Raw genomic sequence first — 18,373 nt, 5'->3', positions numbered from 1 at the left:
AGGTGGCAGCCTGTTACATGTGTCTGCTCTGAGTTTGCAGTATTTGGACAGGAGCTCCTGCAGCCCCTTAAGGTCTCACTGACAACACAGGACCTGATTCTGGGTACAAGACACACTTTCATGACCAAATGCAACACTGCACCTTTAGGAAAGCGTGTTTCCATGTAGAACATGGAAAACTGTGCGTTGAGTTGGGAGGTTCAGTTGTGCAAGTGGAAAATGAACAGGAGGTTCCAGCACTCCTGACTGGAAACATGCCTTTCACTGTCCTAACTAAAACATTTGAGAAAGTGGCCGCTGCTAGTAGCTGGAGTGACAGAGTAGCATCCTCTATCCCATGCTCATGTTTTGATTTTTTACCCCCCCTAAAGCATGTATGTCGCACTAATGCCATCATAAGGCATTTGGTGAAAAGCCTTGATTTATATCCTATCTGCCACTATGCCATCACCTGTTCCTTTTGTTGAATTATGAGTGCATGGTGATTTAGCATCTTGCTGCATCTGGGAAGAAAAAAAAGCACAGAACATTTCACACTCTGGGTAATTAAACAAGTTAAACAACCTATGTTCCATAAACAAAGGTTGAGAGAGATTTAATGCTTTGGTGTATGCATCTTTAGTGTTCGATTTCTATGGACTAGTATTAGTGCAGAAAATGGATACTTTCAATCCCTTCCTTTCCTTTGAACGCAGCTTAATTTCTGTGAATCTCACTGTGAAATACTGGAATAAACTGTGCCATTTAAATGTAACTTAACTGGTATGCCCAATAACATCAAGTAAAATAAAACCAACAATATCTTCATTTCTGATCACTATTCCAGAGGTGAAAGGCTCCATTGTGTGTGACAGATGGGAAAGCAGAGCACCATCTCCAGTGTAGCAGATGTCTTTACAGACAGAACTGGAGAAAGTAAAGTGTTGCTGACCACAGTGCAAGGTTAGGAAATGGTGGCACACTATCTTGGCATCCTGGTGACTGCATCAATGATGAAATGCAAGCTTGTACTTGATTCAGATCCCTGTAGCCTAAATCTAAACAAATGACACAAGCATATTACTCATGCTCAGCTTGAACACAAGTAGCTTTTCCCATTCTTGAAGTAACTAAATAGAGGCTGAAAACAAGCGCACACTGTGGAGCAGATGGATATGGTTTGGAGACTTCCTGGAGACTGTAAACACCCACTATTGTTAAGCAGATCTCTTGAAATCATTCTGCAATTTGCTTAAAAAAAAAAACAAAAAGCAAAGATTTGTGCTACAGAAAATGTCACCGCACAGACATTCCAACCAGCCACAGGATATTATTGCAGAATGTACAAGATGTCAAGACAAATCAACAAATCTGTGCAATTATTATTCATACTGTGGACAACTGTGGGATATAGGGGGCTATGTGGTCAGGACAGAAGTGCAAAAAATGGCCCTCACCTCCAACCTGGGGCCATCTCCAGAAGCCCTTCTCCTCCCAGACAAGAATAGCCCTCCACACACCCTTCACACCAGCTGTTTTAATGACTCCCCTGGTTGTCTTTAAGTGACAACAGCTGGTCCTCATCATGCCCTTGAGGCCAAGCAGGGGCAGGTAGTGAGTAGCTGTCTATCAATGCTGAGCCCACCCCCTGCCAGGATGTCACCTCCCCCTAGCTCAGCGAATCATCGAATTATCATCCCTTATTATGATTCCCTATTGTTAAGACATTTAGTCTCAATCCCAGTGGATTAAAAGAGATTGAACGACAATACCCATAGCAGGCCGTGACATTACTACAAATGTTAACTCATCATAAATGGCTGTCACAGGATAGCCGAAATTCTCTACACATTGTTAAGATGCCAAGTTTTGTGCAAATTTGTGCTAATTATGCCGGTTACACGGTGGCACAGCAAGTAGCTCTGTCCCCTCCCAATGCCTGGTTGGTGCAAAAGAATGTGGATTTGATCCAAACTCAGTGTGTGGTGTTTGTATATTCTCTCTGTGTTTCCTCCCAATGTCAAAAGACATGCAGTTAAGAAGAACTGGTGACACTACCTGGTCTCAGGTCTGAGTAGGGGGGGAGACTGACGTCAGGAAGAGTATCTGGTCATAAAATCTCAGCTTCAACCACACCTCCAAATACTGTAGCACTTGGAGGTAAAAATGGAAAAAATTGCCTTCTCTTGGAAAGCACGCCATGAAACTGGACAGTAGTATAACATTTGCAGATCTTATTTACTGGATACATAGAAATGTTCTTGGAGAAAGATAAACATTGAATAAAGGACAAATAATTATTTATCTGACAGGTAGTTTGGAGGCCAAGGATTGCCATAGCTTGTCAGAAGGAATCTGAAGAACAATCGCTCTTGCACATTTAATAATCACAAAGAGTCCCAGCTGAAGTGCTCGTCTATTGTAGGAGCTTCAATGAGGCACGTGAATATGCCATAGAGCAGTTATTTCATTGTTCTGGTTGCAAGTTCATCTCCCTTCTTTCTATAGTGAAGATGGCATGGTGGCACAGTGAGTAGTGCTGCTGTCTCACAGTGCCTGGGGGGTGCAAGAGGACATAGGTTTGATCCCTGCTCACTCTGTGTGAAGTTTGCATGTTCTTCCCCCTGTCTGCATGGGTTTCTTCCCACCATCTAAAGACATGCTGTTCAGGTTCCCCCCATAGTGTGTAACAGAGAGAGTGTCTTCCACTGATGTATGGATGAGAGACCCATTGTAAATCATGTACAGTACTAGCAGTGTAAGTCACCTTGGTGAATAAGGTGTGTGAGCTGATAACATGACAGAGTTTGCTGGAAGTCACTTTGGAGAAAAGCATCTGTTGAGTGAATAAATGTAAACCTGGAACCTTCCAGTCAAGGCAGGCTTGAATGAAAAAGCACAGATTTCTGGAATATGTCTCTTACAGATGCAGTATGTAATTGTGGTTCTTCCTTGCATTTCTACTTTAGACGATCGGATCGTAAACCAAAATACTGCCTTGTAAAAAATAGCATGAATGCTGTTTTACATGTGACACACACATAATGTGTGGTCACCTTTATTGACATATTATTTTTTTGTTTAGTTTTTAGTTTTATTCTGTGTTAATACCTTGTATTGTTTGTCTCAATCTACAATCTTGGGTGTAGACTTAGTCCTGAATTCAGTCTTCCAAAGCTTATCATTAATATATGTGGAAATTTATGAGCTCCAGTAAAGGAGGGAGGGCATGGTGATGGTCAGAAGCCTTGGAGCTGTAAATGGAGATCACATGGGAGCAGCAAGAAGCAAATTCCCCTCAGGTGGAAAGGAAAATGCTGAGTGCCAAAGCATTGCACCATGTCTCATCCTCTAATCCTATTTTACATGAACTGTTATATTAGTCTCTCAACAGAGGCCTGTAAGAGAATCGTACTAACTACTTAGTGATTGCACCATTCCACCGATGGTTGACTGAATCGACTGCTGGTCGATTCAACATTGAGTCTACAACCAAGTATGTGGATTGAGACAAACAATGCAATACATTAACACAGAATAAAGCGGTATGTTGACCCAAACATCATCACACATTGTGTCACACTTACAGTTAGATTGAAAGACTGTCCACTAGCATAATTTCTTTAGTTCCAGTTGTACAGATTTATTTCAGTGACCCCTTGACCCAAAAAAGTGGGTCTGGGACTCAAGAAGGCACAGGGCTAATACGGTCCTCATGCAGCCGATAGCAGCAACAATAACTTACAGCTGTCAGGCGGCCTTCGCATCTTGCCTAATGAACCGTTTAATGCATGGTCTGTTTCCATTTCTAGGTGTCGCCAGGGTCTTAAACATACAAAAAAGCAAACAAACAAGAAATGTTGCTTGCTTCAGCCCTTGAGTGATTTACTTAGGATACTTCAGGCTTAATAAAACACAGGAGCTATATACAGTCTTCAAGTTAGATATTCAGTTTCACTCCGTCAATTAAAAGAGAGAGGACCACCATTTTTATCATCAACATATCCTTTAGATCAGGACATTCCACTATTAATAAGAACCTGGCACCAGCCACCACAATAGAACTTGTCATGATTCTTTCTGTAATTCTTTAAGACTGATTCACAGCCCTCTCCTCTCAGTATACCACGCTCCGTACAAACCTTCTGCTGCAGGTTCTCTTTCCCCAGTCAAGATCCATTCATGGTAAAGAGACAGAAAGGGTAGTGGAGAGTATTTGGTTTCTTTCTTGATTTTTAGATCTGTGTTCTTTCCCTAGTTTGACACAACATATGATGCTATTTTGACCACATGGTTGCTTCGAAGTCCTGCCATTTGTAGCTTAAGGCTGCCAGAGCTGAGTGAGTGAATGACTGACTGACTGTGTGGGCGTTGGCCGCTAAGCCTTGAGAGGGCAGCCAGCCAACCAGCCTCATGGGAAAATCACACTTGTCCTGTTGGGTCATGGGGAAGAACCAAAATGTGTATAAATAAACAGCGACCTTCTTACTTGCATACTTCATGGCTGCGTGGCTTGAGGGAAGGTGACCCTTCCACCAAGGACACTGTTTGCATGAATCGGTCCAGAGACGTCTACAGAGTTTTATAAATAAATTAACAAACAAAACAAACAAATATCAGGAAATCCTCATTTGGGACATGAGCAGAGAAAGACCCCCGAGAGAGGGATATCATGGCAATGTAGCGGGTAGAACCTGAACTTGGGAATGTTTGTGGTCAGTATCTCATAATTTCTTACTGCAGAGGCTGTGGTTAGCCTCTCTTACCGAAGCCACCCTACATAAGAATGGCCTCAGAGCGAACAGTAAGAATAATTTGTCTCTACATGATAAAGTCATCTAGAGGGAAATAGAGTCAATTCAAGTTCACGTTGTAAGAATAAGGAAAGGCACAATATAAAAATAGATTGTCTTGCAAATTCTAAGCTTTCTGTAATTGCAAGCTTTTACAACCTTGTGCTGCTTGCCCTTAATCTGTCCAGTGTCATGACACTCATCACAGAGCCTCTCCACTGATGTCACTGAAGAGAAGAAATGCCCCATCCGCTAGATAATCACATTCAAAATCATGTTTTTCTATGTTGTGGATGTACATTTTCAATATCAAGAAACCCAGCACAACAATTCTGTGATTTTAACAAATGAGCTACTAAAGAAAATTATAACTTTTGATGGCTTGGTTGTTGCTGGTTTCTAATGTAGGTTTTTTTTGTCTCATTTTATTACATTTTTTGTGTAACAGGCATATTTGCCAAGGTTTGAATTTTAAGATATGTAGTATGCACATATTGTCTTGCTTGATTATATGTAACAGGGTTGCTGCCACAGATTTGTAACTAATGAAGTGGACTGTGTCCAGTACACACCGCAGTCGAAGACATGTGAGGTCAAAGACTGAATACTGCAGTAGTTCCATGTCTCCCAGGCTGTAGAGTGTGACCATAGGGACCACGTCACAAAGCAGTCCCCACCTCAAGATACCTGGTCAATGGAGCGCAAAGTCCTCATCCTGAAGGGGGCCATAAGCTTCCTTCAAGGAAAGAGATTACAAAACCATATTCCAGAGCCCAAATGTCTTAAATTAAAGTTCCTGAACACAGGCTTAGATTTTTGTGAGCCAGGGTGGAAAATGATTGGAAAATCACTGGATTATATGGAAAATATTAAGAGTTTTCCTCGGGGCAGTACCCTAAGCCAAAGGCATGCAAATGAGAACATGGAGAATGAGGTTATTCTAGGCTACTCGATAGAGGGGGAAAAAATGCTAAATAGTCAGTAATTTTCTGAAATTGAGAAAAATGATTCTCACTCATGGAATTATGCCACAAGTCTGTCTCCTGGAAATATACTAATGAAACATATGGATAAAGCCTATTTTTTGTTTTCCCTCCAGCTGGAGCCCTTGAATTTTACATGGTAAGGTCAGGTCCATTTCATACTCCCCGAAGGCTGTTTATAGTAGTGGAGAGCACCAATAGATGGCAGGAGCTTTGGTGGTTTCATACAATCACTGTGAAAAGATCAGCGCTGTCAGGCAACAGCATTAAGCTCTGTTATGGTGTGGTACAGTGAGAGAATATTGAGTTGGGACATGGGAGAACAGGCAGATGCGCAAAGGACTGAGCTCACTCTGTCTTTCACCAAATCAATTAGGAATTTAATGAAAGGGCTGTAGCTTGTGTGAGCCTTCATAACCTGAAATTTTCTGTACTCATTTGAAAAAGCATGTTAGATCTCTTGCACGTGCACAAAAAAGGTGTCAGAACAGAGTTTGTTCATACACATATACTATGTAAGATAAAATATTACTGTACTATTCCAATGTGGGGGGGGCGCAGCGGGTTTGGCCGGGACCTGCCGTGTGGTATGTCTGGAGTTCAAGTCCTGCTTGGGGTGCCTTGCGGCAGCCTTGCACCAAGTTGCCGGGTTAGGTGCCAATTCACTGCGACCCTCCCCCCCCGCTGTGTGCGTGCGTGCACGCTATGTAAGGGTAATCGAGTTTTAGTAAAATAAATGTAGTGCAATATTTTATAAACACTTTTGTAGTAAGGGGTTGATTCTTGAAGGGATCCATGGTCAAGAAAAGATTAAGAAGCTCTCTTTTAGGGTAACATTCTGCAAAAAAGGAAATAAGTGCATCACAATGGTTACTGAGATCAGGAGGGAAACATCCAATCCAAAAGCCAAACAAAGACCTTAGGACTGATGCTTATTTTAATGTGGTGCTCTGTGGGAAATACTTCAGATGAGGAAGTGGTACAAGCAATTTCACCTTCATCAGAGCTTTGGCAAGACCGCAGGGCTGTGATGAACATCTTACCATCTATAGCTGAGACAGTACATGGAGATGATACAGCTGTATTACACAGTCACCCGCTGTTTTAAAGTATATAATTTAATTTAAAAGCATTCTCTGAAAATTAGCTCTTTCATTAAAAGCAATGCAGCAAAATTCCCATCCTCTGCTTGATTTAATTCACTAGCTCCTTGGGACACAAAAGTTTCCCATCCTCAAGGGTATTTTATTCCCTATGCCAGTTAAGTATAGCTCAAGTCATCAAAGTGTTGCAAATATTATTTTGATCAATGAGTCATAATTTTGTGATGCTGTTTGAATGCATTACCACAGTCCCAATCAACACCAATAATGCTAAATATCAGCCTCACAGATATTAATTGAAAACATTTAGATGGTTAACATAACATTTAAGCTATATGCTAACATATGCAAAGAGTCATTTCTCAAATAGGCTCCAGCTGGCAGGATGTGAAATTCCTTTTACAACTAAAGTCTATTAAAGCTCTGTTCTTTAATCTACTCTTAATTCGGTCTAAAATCTTGAGTTTCCAACCTCTGAGACACTGTAGTACAGCATCTCCTCAGTGGCTACTCTTCCACGTCGAAGCCAACGACATGGACAAAGGCCAAAGGCCAAAGGACAGAGGCAGAGCATAGGTCTCGTGGCTGTTCAGAAAGAGACATTCCAGACTGTAATTTACCCTCCACAAAAGACCTATATCCAAGTGTGCATTCTCATTTGGTATCCACAGTGGTCGAGGAAGCCATCATCAAGACTCCAGTGATTACCTCCCCTGGGAAGGCCTGCTTTCTGATAGCTCATTAGTGCACTATCCCACATTCCCCAGCAGGCAGTTAACGACTTTGATTATCATGCTCATTTATGAGGTGGCGTGCAGATTTATGCATTGCCTGAGCGTGTCTGCACTAGGCTTTTGTGTCTTCATCATGCACATGGGTGTAAATGTCAACTGCTTATGACCACATGCCTTCATACTGTCATTATTCTTCAGCTGAAGCACCTCCCAGACCTGACCAGTCTTCATGCTCTATTCTATTCTATTCTATTCACTAATATTTTCATAAGGCTCACAGGATACCTTCTTTCTTTCACTTACTGTATGTTGTTAAAGCTAAATCTCCGAACTCATTCAAAACAAAGCTTCAGAAGATATGAGTTGCTAAAGTGTTAATTGTCTGAATGAACAAGATAGACTTAATAACCCCCTCTAATATTTTGGATATTTTTGTGCAAAGTTTCATCAGGTGTGTTTCACCAAAATTCTATGTCCTCAGTTTTTTTTGAAATTGAAAAAAAAAAATCAGTGTCCATTAAAAGGTAAACAAAGAAGTGGAAAAAAGAAGCAAGCTGGTAAACATAATGTAATGCAATGTAAACCCTGCCTAATGCCAAGGACTACCAGAGTGGATCAGGTTCTGTTTTGCTGACCCTTTCTGGACGTATGCAGAACCCAACCCTTGTTTTTGAGGTCCTCATCACCGGGATAAAGGGAATGGAATACCTACATTTCAAGCAACTACTTGTGTCATGTAATGTAAACGTTTTAAAAAAAACTATTAGGAATGTGATTTGGAATTCTCGATATTTGGATAAACTTTTATGTAGCTACTCGTCTGATGAACACTGGTTGGAAACTAACTGTAATTTAACATCACATGTCTGCATCAAAGTCTTTCTTCTTGCTGATATAATGCACACTGTATTTTCTACGAGATGTAAGTCGCTTGGGAGAAAAGTGTTGGATAAATGAGTAAATGTAAATGTGAATGTAAATTCTTCCTTATGGTTAGTGTAAACCTCAGTGTGGAGAGGAGAACCCCATACATTTGGAAACAGCCTACCAGTCAACATACAGCCCCTGCTGTTTGGCCTCCTGTGGTATAGTATTTAATAAACAAACCAGAAACATCAGCTAAAAGTCCTTAACGGTGCCCACAGATTGCACTCTAGAGATCGGTCCTTAACCTGACCTGTTCTGGTGAAAAAAAAAGTTATTTATTTGTGATATGAAGCGTCTGAGGGAAATAAAAGCAACTGAATACAATTTCCTACAGACTGAGTCCAGCTTGCTGTTATGTTAAATGTAAATACTAGCTATTGAGAGTGAAATCGCTGGGAGGTAGGGGATGAACTTGGAGCGGTGCACTGGAGATGACAGCAGAGGTGCATGGCAGGAGGCCAAGGTTCACAATCGATTCTGGCGATGCAAGCCGACTTACCATAATGGTGCTCTCGTGCTGGATTTCATCCTTCCCTTAGAGTGCCTTAATAGACCATGCGATCTGTCGAGGTACTGATGCACAATGGCTCACAGGGAGGGACACTTGCAAAATATGTAGCACACAGAAGTACAGGTGCTGTTCAGACCGTACGTAGGAAAATTCACCAAACATATGTTTATGTGACTCTTCCACATGTTTTCCTTTTAAAGGGAATCTTGAACTTTGGTATTTGCCCGTAGCAACAGATTTACAGTCTAGATATATGATTGTAAAGGTGGCATGGTGGCACAGTGAGAAGTAACTGCTTGAACCAAATGCTTCCAGGATAGACTCCAGCTCACCGCAACCTTGCTCAGGACAAGTGGTTATTGAAATTGTATGGCTATATGACTATATAAAAGGATGATAAACATGGGTTTAATATGATACATACATCATTTGGTTTGTGTGTTCCTTCACTGACAGCACAATCAAATGGAAATATGTCACATTTCTTTATACATTTTTTTTTGATGGCAGGAGCAATCTATTTTTCCCCGCCGAAAAAGTTAATCTTACATTTGAATAATTAACGAAAGCCTCACTCTGAACTACGTGTAAAATCCATGTTGTGCAGCATCCACGCTTATGATTACATTTAAAACACTGAAAAACATTTGTTTAAAATGCACCAGAAATGTGAACTGATCTCCATCAGTGCATTCATACTCCCCAAACAATCACCGGAGATCATCCTACTGTAACAGGATTCAGGTTCAGTGGAGGGAAAAGCTGGCAGTTGAAAATAGCTGAGAGGTTCTTAAAACGGTTTCAGTATAAAGGTAAACTCTCTTAACCGTAGCCCTTGGAGGCAGACAGCATTCAAAGCATACGGTAGTGAAGGTACATGGCAAAGCAATCCATCCGCAATTACAGAACCCTATTGTGAAAGAACCATAATCTCTAGGTTAATGGGGCATCAGTAGTTGACCACCTCAATCTTGAAATAAGAAGTACCTGCCATACTGTTATTGCTATGCGGCAGTAATAGCATGATATACGGGTGACAAGTTAATGCCCCCATCTGGGCACCTACCACAAAGACTGGTAGTGATGGGTGAACAAGAAGTTAACAAGCTTGGGCCCAAGGAAGTGGGGTTTGCAGACTTAGCTCTTGCTGGTGTTGATCATAAAACTGTACTGACTGCATGGGAACTGTCAAGTGCTGAAATGCAGGTCTCCGCTGACTTCCTGTTTCTTCCTGTCTCTATTCTATCCTCACAGAGCACGAGAAGCACCGTTTGTGCAAGAGCACTGACTACATGAATTTGCACTTCAAGGTGAAATGGTTCTATAACGAGTATGTCCGAGATCTGCCTGCCTTCAAGGATTCTGTTCCAGAATATTCCCTGTAGGTATCCATTTTGGCTCCAGTGATTTGTCCCTAGGAACTGCTGTTGTGACTCACAGTACTCTGTAGAGTTTTGCATATCAGAAATTACAGTATTTTTGCATGTCACTCCACCTAACTGAAACAAATGGCTCCCTACTGCAGTAATATTGGCAATTTTCAACCACATTTACCTTATGTTCCATCCAGATTGTTAGCATAGAGAAGCATAAGCAATCCAGCTATGTCTGAAGGCACGTTTACATGTACATGTGTTTACTAGTACCTTGCTCAAGGGTACAACAGCAGTAGGTGAGATTTGAACTGACGGCCTTCGCTATACACTTCACCATCCACCGTCCCTCCGTTGTGTCTTAAGGAGAACACCGCTCTCTCTGCTCTAGTGCTAGAGCATTAGCATCCCTTTTCCCAGACATGGGGGATAGTCTTAGTAGCAGCTTGGTAACACCTGGACTATAATTGATTTTCCTGGAAACAATGCAATCTTATTGAACTTCCTGTGATCACTGAGTACTCCATCTGAACCAAGGCCCACCTGATTATACTCCTAACCACACTGCCACTACACACCCTTCACTTTCCAACTGCCCCACCCTGCTGTCTTACTCTCTGTTACAGCACAGCTCCCTGTTGGACACTCCTTTCCCACACCCCCCTCCTCCCCATCTAGCCACCAACATCACATAACCATACTTTATTTCCCTTTCTTTTATATGCTTGGAAGCATTTCCATTAATGCCTTCACCATGCCGTTTATTAATTCTAAGGCTTATATGTGAGTAAGCGCTAAACAATGGTGTATATTACAGACTTAAAAATGGTCTGCATATTGCCGAGTGCATTTTTAATGTCTGCAAACCACTGTTCTGACACGGCTTCATAAAGAGATTTATGAGCACACAGATGTTTTAATTGTTGAAAGAAGTTGGTACTAGTTGCAGTGCACCTTATTTCAAAGCTAATCTTTACTTCCATTTCGCTTTCATACAATTTGTTTTTGACAGTTGCATTTTTTCCAAGACAAATAATTGTGAAATTCCCCACTACTGACGCTACAGTGAACAGAGTCTCTGTGCCCCCATTTCAGTGTGGCTCTGCATTGTTCAGCTACAGTTCAGTCTCTTCAGCAAGAGTAAATCGAATTAAGCCAATGGCACCAATGCCAGGGAAGCTGGACAATCATGCTGCCTTGTTAGGCGGACATGTTGAACTAGCTTTCACGTGGGTGTGTCAGACAGGCCAGTGGAACAAGGAGCTGTCTTCACCTTTACCATTTCAGGGCCACAAGCCAAAAATCCACTGGAAATGAAGAAATGATGCTATTCAGGCATAAACTCATAGCTCAGGGTGTTTGCACTGTAGTGGAGCACACTGGAAATGTGATCTGCGGAACACATGATGTAGACGAACTGAATATGTCCACACATTTCTGTAGAGGTGATTTGCCATGTACTTCTTATATCTGCATTACAGCACTGTTTGCTTCCTACACAAACACAGGCATTTCTGGCTGGTCAATATTCATTATTGCTCTTCTGTAGCCTAGCTTCCAGAAATACCCATTATGCTGGTTCCCAAAATTTTGCCTGGGACACAAAAGAAACCACTAAATGAGCAACACTGTGCAACAATAAGACTAATGCTGTGGCTTCCTTTGCTTTAGGTGGTTTGAGCCCTTTGTCATTCAGTGGTTAGATGAAAACGAGGACGTGTCCATGGACTTCCTGCATGGAGCTTTGGAGCGGGATAAAAAGGATGGCGTAAGTAGTATTTCACCAGAAAAAGTCGTGTACATTTGTGAACACTTTTGGCATGTAATCCGATCTTCATCTACATCATAGTAATAGACAGTCCAATTTAACAAACACAAGCATTTTACATTTCCATGTCTCTACTGCACAAATGATTTACAAGAAAAGTGGTCAACGATGGAAATACTGTAAGAACCTCTAGGATAACATCTTGAGAAGAGGTTAATTGGAGTCAGGAATTCCAATCAATGTGCCAGGTGTTCCCATCAATTCAGGTGTGAATTTGACCTGCCCTGCTAATTGAAAGAAACCACAAAATTTTATTTATGTGTTCTACAAAACAGAATTCTGTTAAAGCACAAAATGGCCTCATCGAAAGAGATTTCTGAAGCTCTCAGAAGAAGAGTTATTGAAGTGCACAAGACTGGAGAGGGTTAAAAAACTATTTCTAAAGACTAGGGTCTCCAGTCCGCAGTCAGGCAGACCGTTTTTAGAAATGGTAGAAATTCAACACCATTACTACTCTTCCTAGAGATGGGCATCCTATAAAGATCAGTGAAAGGGTACTGCTTACAAGTTTACTAAAGTTTGCTAAAACCACATGGATGTTCCACAGCACCATTGGAAAAATGTTCTGTGGACAGATGAGACACACTTTGTTAATGATGCTAAATTTACATACTATTATGCTTGGAGAAAATAAAACACTGCGTACCAACACTAAAATCTCATACCAGTTGCAAAGCATGGTAGAGGGTATATCATGATGTTGGACAGCTTTACTGCCTTGGGGCACAAGGCACCAATGAATTCCGCATTGTACCAGGAAATTCTACAGCAGAATGTCATGTGAAACTCAAAACAAAGTGGGTTATGCAACATGATAATGATCCAAAGTTAAACAGCAACAGAGCGGTTCAAAGAGAAGAAATTTCGTATTTCAGAAAGGCCAAGTCAGAGCACTGACCTCAGTCCCACTGCAACGATGCTGCGGGATCTGCAGCAGGCCGAGCAGCACATCCTAAAAATATACGTGAACTGAAACAGTTTTGTATACAGGAATAGGAAAAAATACCACCTAGCTGGTGTCATCAGCAGCTGTAGAAAGGTCGTTTGAGGTCAATGCTAATAAAGTAGGTTCCACGAGTTACAAAACATAAGGTTCACGCACATTTTTCCCTCAATGACCTTGATTGCTTATACCATTTTTTTAATAAAGATATGAAAATGTAAAATGTTGTGTGTGTTAGTATGGCTTATTAGTAATAAGTGAAAGATCACAAAATAGATCTTAACCAACAGCTAAAATATCACAGCTGTTGCAGAATCACAAATATTACAGTGCCATTTGAAACCAAAACAAGTGCATTGAATTCCAAACAGACGCACTCGCTAGGGTGTTGTTTTAATTGCCTGGCCTTAAAATACAGTATACTATTACGGAAAAGGATTTATTGAAATTAAAAGTTAAAGAAATTATAACTAAGTTGCTCAACAATCTTAATGGAAAATTTTACCCAGCAGTAAACTGTGCTTCACTTTAAAATTCCTTGATAGACGTCAAGAAGGACGTCTATGAAGAAGAACAACATTCCGATCTGGTGTCAGTGATCCTCAGAGTCTCTCTCCCTCTCTCCGCCTGCAGTTCCAGCAGACTTCTGAGCACGCTCTGTTCTCCTGCTCTGTCGTGGATGTCTTCGCACAGCTCAACCAGAGCTTTGAGATCATCAAAAAGCTCGAGTGTCCCAACCCGCAGGCCCTGGCCCACTTCATGTGTCGCTTCGCCAAGGTCCAAGAAGCGGCCGACCACAACAGAGCAAAACACACTCGCTGAGGAAAGGTTTATAAAACAGACACAGACAGACTTGAAACCTACACAAATACAGCAAAGCTCTGAAAAGATGCAGCAGACTATGAGACATTCCCCCTGCTTTTTCCTCAAATGATGGTTATCGCACCCAGCAGGTTCTCTCTTTGTAGTCAAAGAAGATATATTTATGGCCTCTTCAGGACTGCTCCATCAGTCCTTGCATGCAGAGCTGCCGTGTCACTAGGAGACTGTGTCCATTAGCACAGCAACACATGCTTTAGCCTCTTTATCTCACTGCAGCTCCTCAGGGTTCACTCTGTGGAGTCATGGGAACAGCATTTTTTCAATGGGAAACATAAATCCCCCAAGAGCAGCAGGCAGGTGATAATTACCAGTTTCCTGCCCTGGATAAGAAGTTTTTTTTTTTTCTCTCGCTATGTCTGGCCTATAAATAAGAATGGTGTTGTGTTTAGTGACAGAGAAACCATGTGGAGGTCAAGAAGTTCCGCAAGCACAGAATGAATCAATATTGCTTAATTCACTTTAAAAAGGATACTGTAATATATAGTTCAATCATTGCTCTCCTTCTTCGGCCACAAAGGGGACCTTCATTCGTTACTTTATCGAATAGGGACAATACCTGATGAAGTGTTTTGGTTTCACAGAAAAGTAAATTGTATTTTGCTAGGCAAAAGCTATTCATTTTTTTAGCTACATTCTGTGTTTTAACCAGTTTATATCACAAAAGCCTAATTGTTTTCACACAGTGAAAAGTTTTTTTTAGGAGATACCTTGGCAGTATTGCTGTTTATAGAGATTCATTTTTTATTTTGCTTGACCTTATGGGCTGTGTGCAACTTCTGAATTGGTTTGTTGTTCTTTTCTTGTGTTCAGACAATCAACAAGGTCCTGTTACAGTATGCAGCGATTATAGCCAAAGACTTCATCAACTACTTGGATAAGGAGAAAGTGGTAAGCGTACATTTTGTATGAATGCTGCTGCACAGGTGCTGTGGGTCCTGTCTCTAAGAAGACAGCGTGTCTCCAGGTGGACGTCTAATTGCAGAGATGGCTGGGCCAGTGCTCATACAGTCCACGACCGAGAATCTCCAGCTGTGCGGAATAATTCAGTTAGAGGCAATTATGGATGTTATATCAGGTCTCTTACATAACACGTATTGCCCGCTCTCTCTCTGTCTTCATGACCAAAGAACATTTAAGAAAAGAGTCAGAATGCAGTAACCACAACACATTTTGACCAGTACCTCCCATTAAAATAGCAGTTCCAAACAGATATTAAAGAGCCACAGTCAAGGGATTTGCACAAGGAGAAAGGCAGTTAAAAGCTTTTATCCTCACAGTAAGTAAATGAGATTCTCTAAAGCAAAAAAACATTCAATTTTGCATACTATTTTTTGTTGTGTGTTGGGGTCAAACTCTATATTGCACATGACAAGAACTAATTTCCTATCTTTTAAGACTTCAACTTATGCAGATATAACTTGTTTTGTACTCCTTGGCAAGTACTCATCTTTATTTTCAGTCCTTCATGAGGATGGTTTTTGACTTATGTGAAGTCTGGTATATGTCTCTTGAAAAAATACTATTGTTGTGTATGCAGTGGTTTGCTACAAAAAAACTGGTGTGTGTTTATTGCTTGAAGTATCAGTGTTTTTGCCTACGTGTTTGGACAGGTAGCAGCAGTGTTCCGATATATCGTCACCCAAAGCCCAGCCAGGTCTGATTCACGTTTAGACTATTCATCACCTCTTATTCTCTCTCCTCTCCCACAGCCATGCATTCTCCTCAACAACATTCAGCAACTGCGCATCCAGCTGGAGAAAATGTTTGAGTCCATGGGTGGGAAACAGGTGTGTCTCTGACCTTCCTCACCTTCAGTCAACATTTGACTATGTCAACATCTTTGTCTAGTCATAACCTCGTACCCACTAGTCCTGGCAAGTGAGTACACACATAGACGTCTAATACATTACCGGTGCCTGCCCTTTGTCACAAGACCCATCTTCTGTATTTTTCAGAATTCACACGGAGCACATTTTCCCATGTCTAAGCAGTGATGCGTGACGTTGGGAATGCTCCAGCTCGTGTGTTTGTGGTGTGATGTGTTATGCCTCTCGTTCTCCCCGTACTGCAGGAGGAAGAAGTTGTGTCCTTCTGTAAGGTCTGTCCAGGGACTCTTGCCAGCATCACCATCTATGAGAATGGCATTGAGTGCACGATTACCTTAACTCTCCCCAACCCTGACCCCATGCACTTTTTAGCCACACCCCCCATGACAGCATGTGCTGAAAATGCTTACTTGGATTCTGAATGCAATCAGGCATGTGGCACAGAGCAGCTGTACTCTGTTTTTACAACTTCCACGTAAGCTTCCTAACTTGACACTCCTAATCAGTATCCACAGACTTTTTTAAATTGTTTGTTAAAGATATATTTTTCCATTATTTCTTCTCCCAGGGCTAATTTGATGGTCAGTTTTGATAACCTGTAGCTGGTGGTACTTGCATCACGCTGCTCTGTCTGCTCTGCACATTTTCCGAGCCACAGCACAGAAAGCATCAAAATTTGAGATTTGTGTCCTCAGGAATGATCAACAAAGGCGATCTTACATCTCCCCAACTCTGCTTACAACAAAGGCAGTGTAAGCACAGGGGAAGTAGGAGGTTACAGATGCCCTCTTCCATGTCTGTGTCATGGCCTCAGTTGGCAAGCTTCTTTCAGACCTCACAATCATATGTGAAACATACACTTCAGAACCAAACATAAGTCCCCTGAATCAAAGTAGTTAGCAGCAGGCTTGGGCAGTTGTACCGAGGGTGTGAGTGGTACTTGTTGGCTGTTGTAGTCGATGCCCTTAGGAGCGAAAAGCCGTTGACTGAAGAATATATTTCAAGGACTCATATAAGAAAAGATTAACGAATGCAGACATTAAACATTTAAAGTCAATTTTTAACCCTATGGATACAGAGAGATGTCAGCAAGGATGTTTCCAGCTATGCCCAAGAGCTACAAACTTGCAATAGTCACAAAGTCTTAACGCTGTGGCCTTGCAATAACCTCTATACAGAAAGGCACTTAGCTAGGCCCCTTTTCCTGAGCACGTTGAACTCAGATTGGTACGAGATCGCTGAAAATTTTATTTTGTTAATTACTACCTTTCTGTTTTCTATTATGTGCAATTTTTGTATTTTTCTCACAGCAAATATTAGCATACATAACACAGAGGGCATAGAACCTGTAACAGTATTTTTCACTACATTATTTAAAACTATTGTTACACACAAAAAACACTCAATATCTGCTCCATAATTATGAATATGATGCATGGTCATCAAATATATACACTCTTCTGATGACTGCTAAAAACTGATGCTGCCCATGGTGGCCAATGGACATGCTAATGAGGCAAATGAACAAATTACCCATAAGTCCTGGATAAATAATATGCAACATATTTTATAATATGGATTGATGACCTGGCCTCACCACATAACCATCTTTTTTAGCGAAATGTTATATGCACAGCTAGTAAAGAGATTTAAATTTATTCTGGAAGTGGTGAGACAGACATTGCATTCAGCTGAAGGGAAACATTTGCATCTGGTGACTTCATGTCTGCTGTTCATGTAAGCAGTTTGAATGGTTTGTAAAACTGAAACTGTTTTCAATGAGCACCCATGGCCTGTCATAATTAATTTATAGTTGTGCCTGCTTCAAAGAGTGAAATTTTATGACTTAAAATGTAAAAGGCGCTTATGTTTCAAAATCAAGCCCTGTGTTGTCAAAAAGTCCTAATATTCTGGGCTTTGAATAAAGTCTTCTCCGACGTGCATCAGTGATTTGGAACACAGTGTTCAGCTGTCATGAACAAGTGCTGCTGTTTGCAACTACAGCTGCAAGTGGAACTCAGGGTCCAGTGTGGCACTGATTAGATCTCGTTATTCCACTTTCTCATTTTCTACCTTCGGACAATATACTTAGTCTCGAGCGGCACCATATCAATGATGACATGACATTATGCACACAATCAAGAGAGCTATGCTCATTCATTGCATTCCACGTGACAAGACTTGCATTCCATTAGGATCTGCAGATCCTGTTTGGAACTTAGATGACAAGAACTGTGATGGAAGAAATTAACATTACTGTTTTTAAATGTATTTCTAAATAATGTAATATACAAGTGCAGTATTCTACTCCTTTAAATCTATAGCTCATCTGGTTTAAATGGAGTTTAAGCCTACATGAACAGGAGTCTGATCCCTCGAGTTTTCTTTTCTGTACTGTTGCATTCTGGGTATGAACATCCTGGTGCTGGCTGGAGGAAGGAAATAAACTTTGCTTTGCTTTGTTCTCGGAAAACTCATTAGTGGTAATCCA

The 18,373-nt window shown here is 41.2% G+C and overlaps 1 protein-coding gene across 2 annotated transcripts in view; it reads left to right on the top strand.

The window, feature by feature from the left end:
* LOC108929063 (protein unc-13 homolog C-like) overlaps positions 1-18,373 on the top strand; it is a 77,747-nt gene that overhangs the window by 44,534 nt on the left and 14,840 nt on the right. Inside the window, exons 20-25 of one of the 2 annotated variants that reach the window (XM_018743364.2) lie at positions 10,285-10,411; positions 12,075-12,171; positions 13,808-13,951; positions 14,867-14,944; positions 15,766-15,843; positions 16,128-18,047. In XM_018743364.2, coding sequence (XP_018598880.2) covers positions 10,285-10,411; positions 12,075-12,171; positions 13,808-13,951; positions 14,867-14,944; positions 15,766-15,843; positions 16,128-16,361 — 758 coding nt within the window. In that variant the 3' untranslated portion in view covers positions 16,362-18,047. Of the gene's footprint in view, positions 1-10,284; positions 10,412-12,074; positions 12,172-13,807; positions 13,952-14,866; positions 14,945-15,765; positions 15,844-16,127; positions 18,048-18,373 lie in introns of those variants that run through there. The other variant, XM_018743363.2, reaches the window with a different exon arrangement.

This window comes from Scleropages formosus, chromosome 7, assembly GCF_900964775.1.
Source record: "Scleropages formosus chromosome 7, fSclFor1.1, whole genome shotgun sequence".
NCBI classification, from domain to species: Eukaryota; Metazoa; Chordata; class Actinopteri; order Osteoglossiformes; family Osteoglossidae; genus Scleropages; species Scleropages formosus.
The sequence above is the reverse complement of the archived record's forward strand: the minus strand, read 5'-3'. Positions and strand labels throughout refer to the sequence as shown.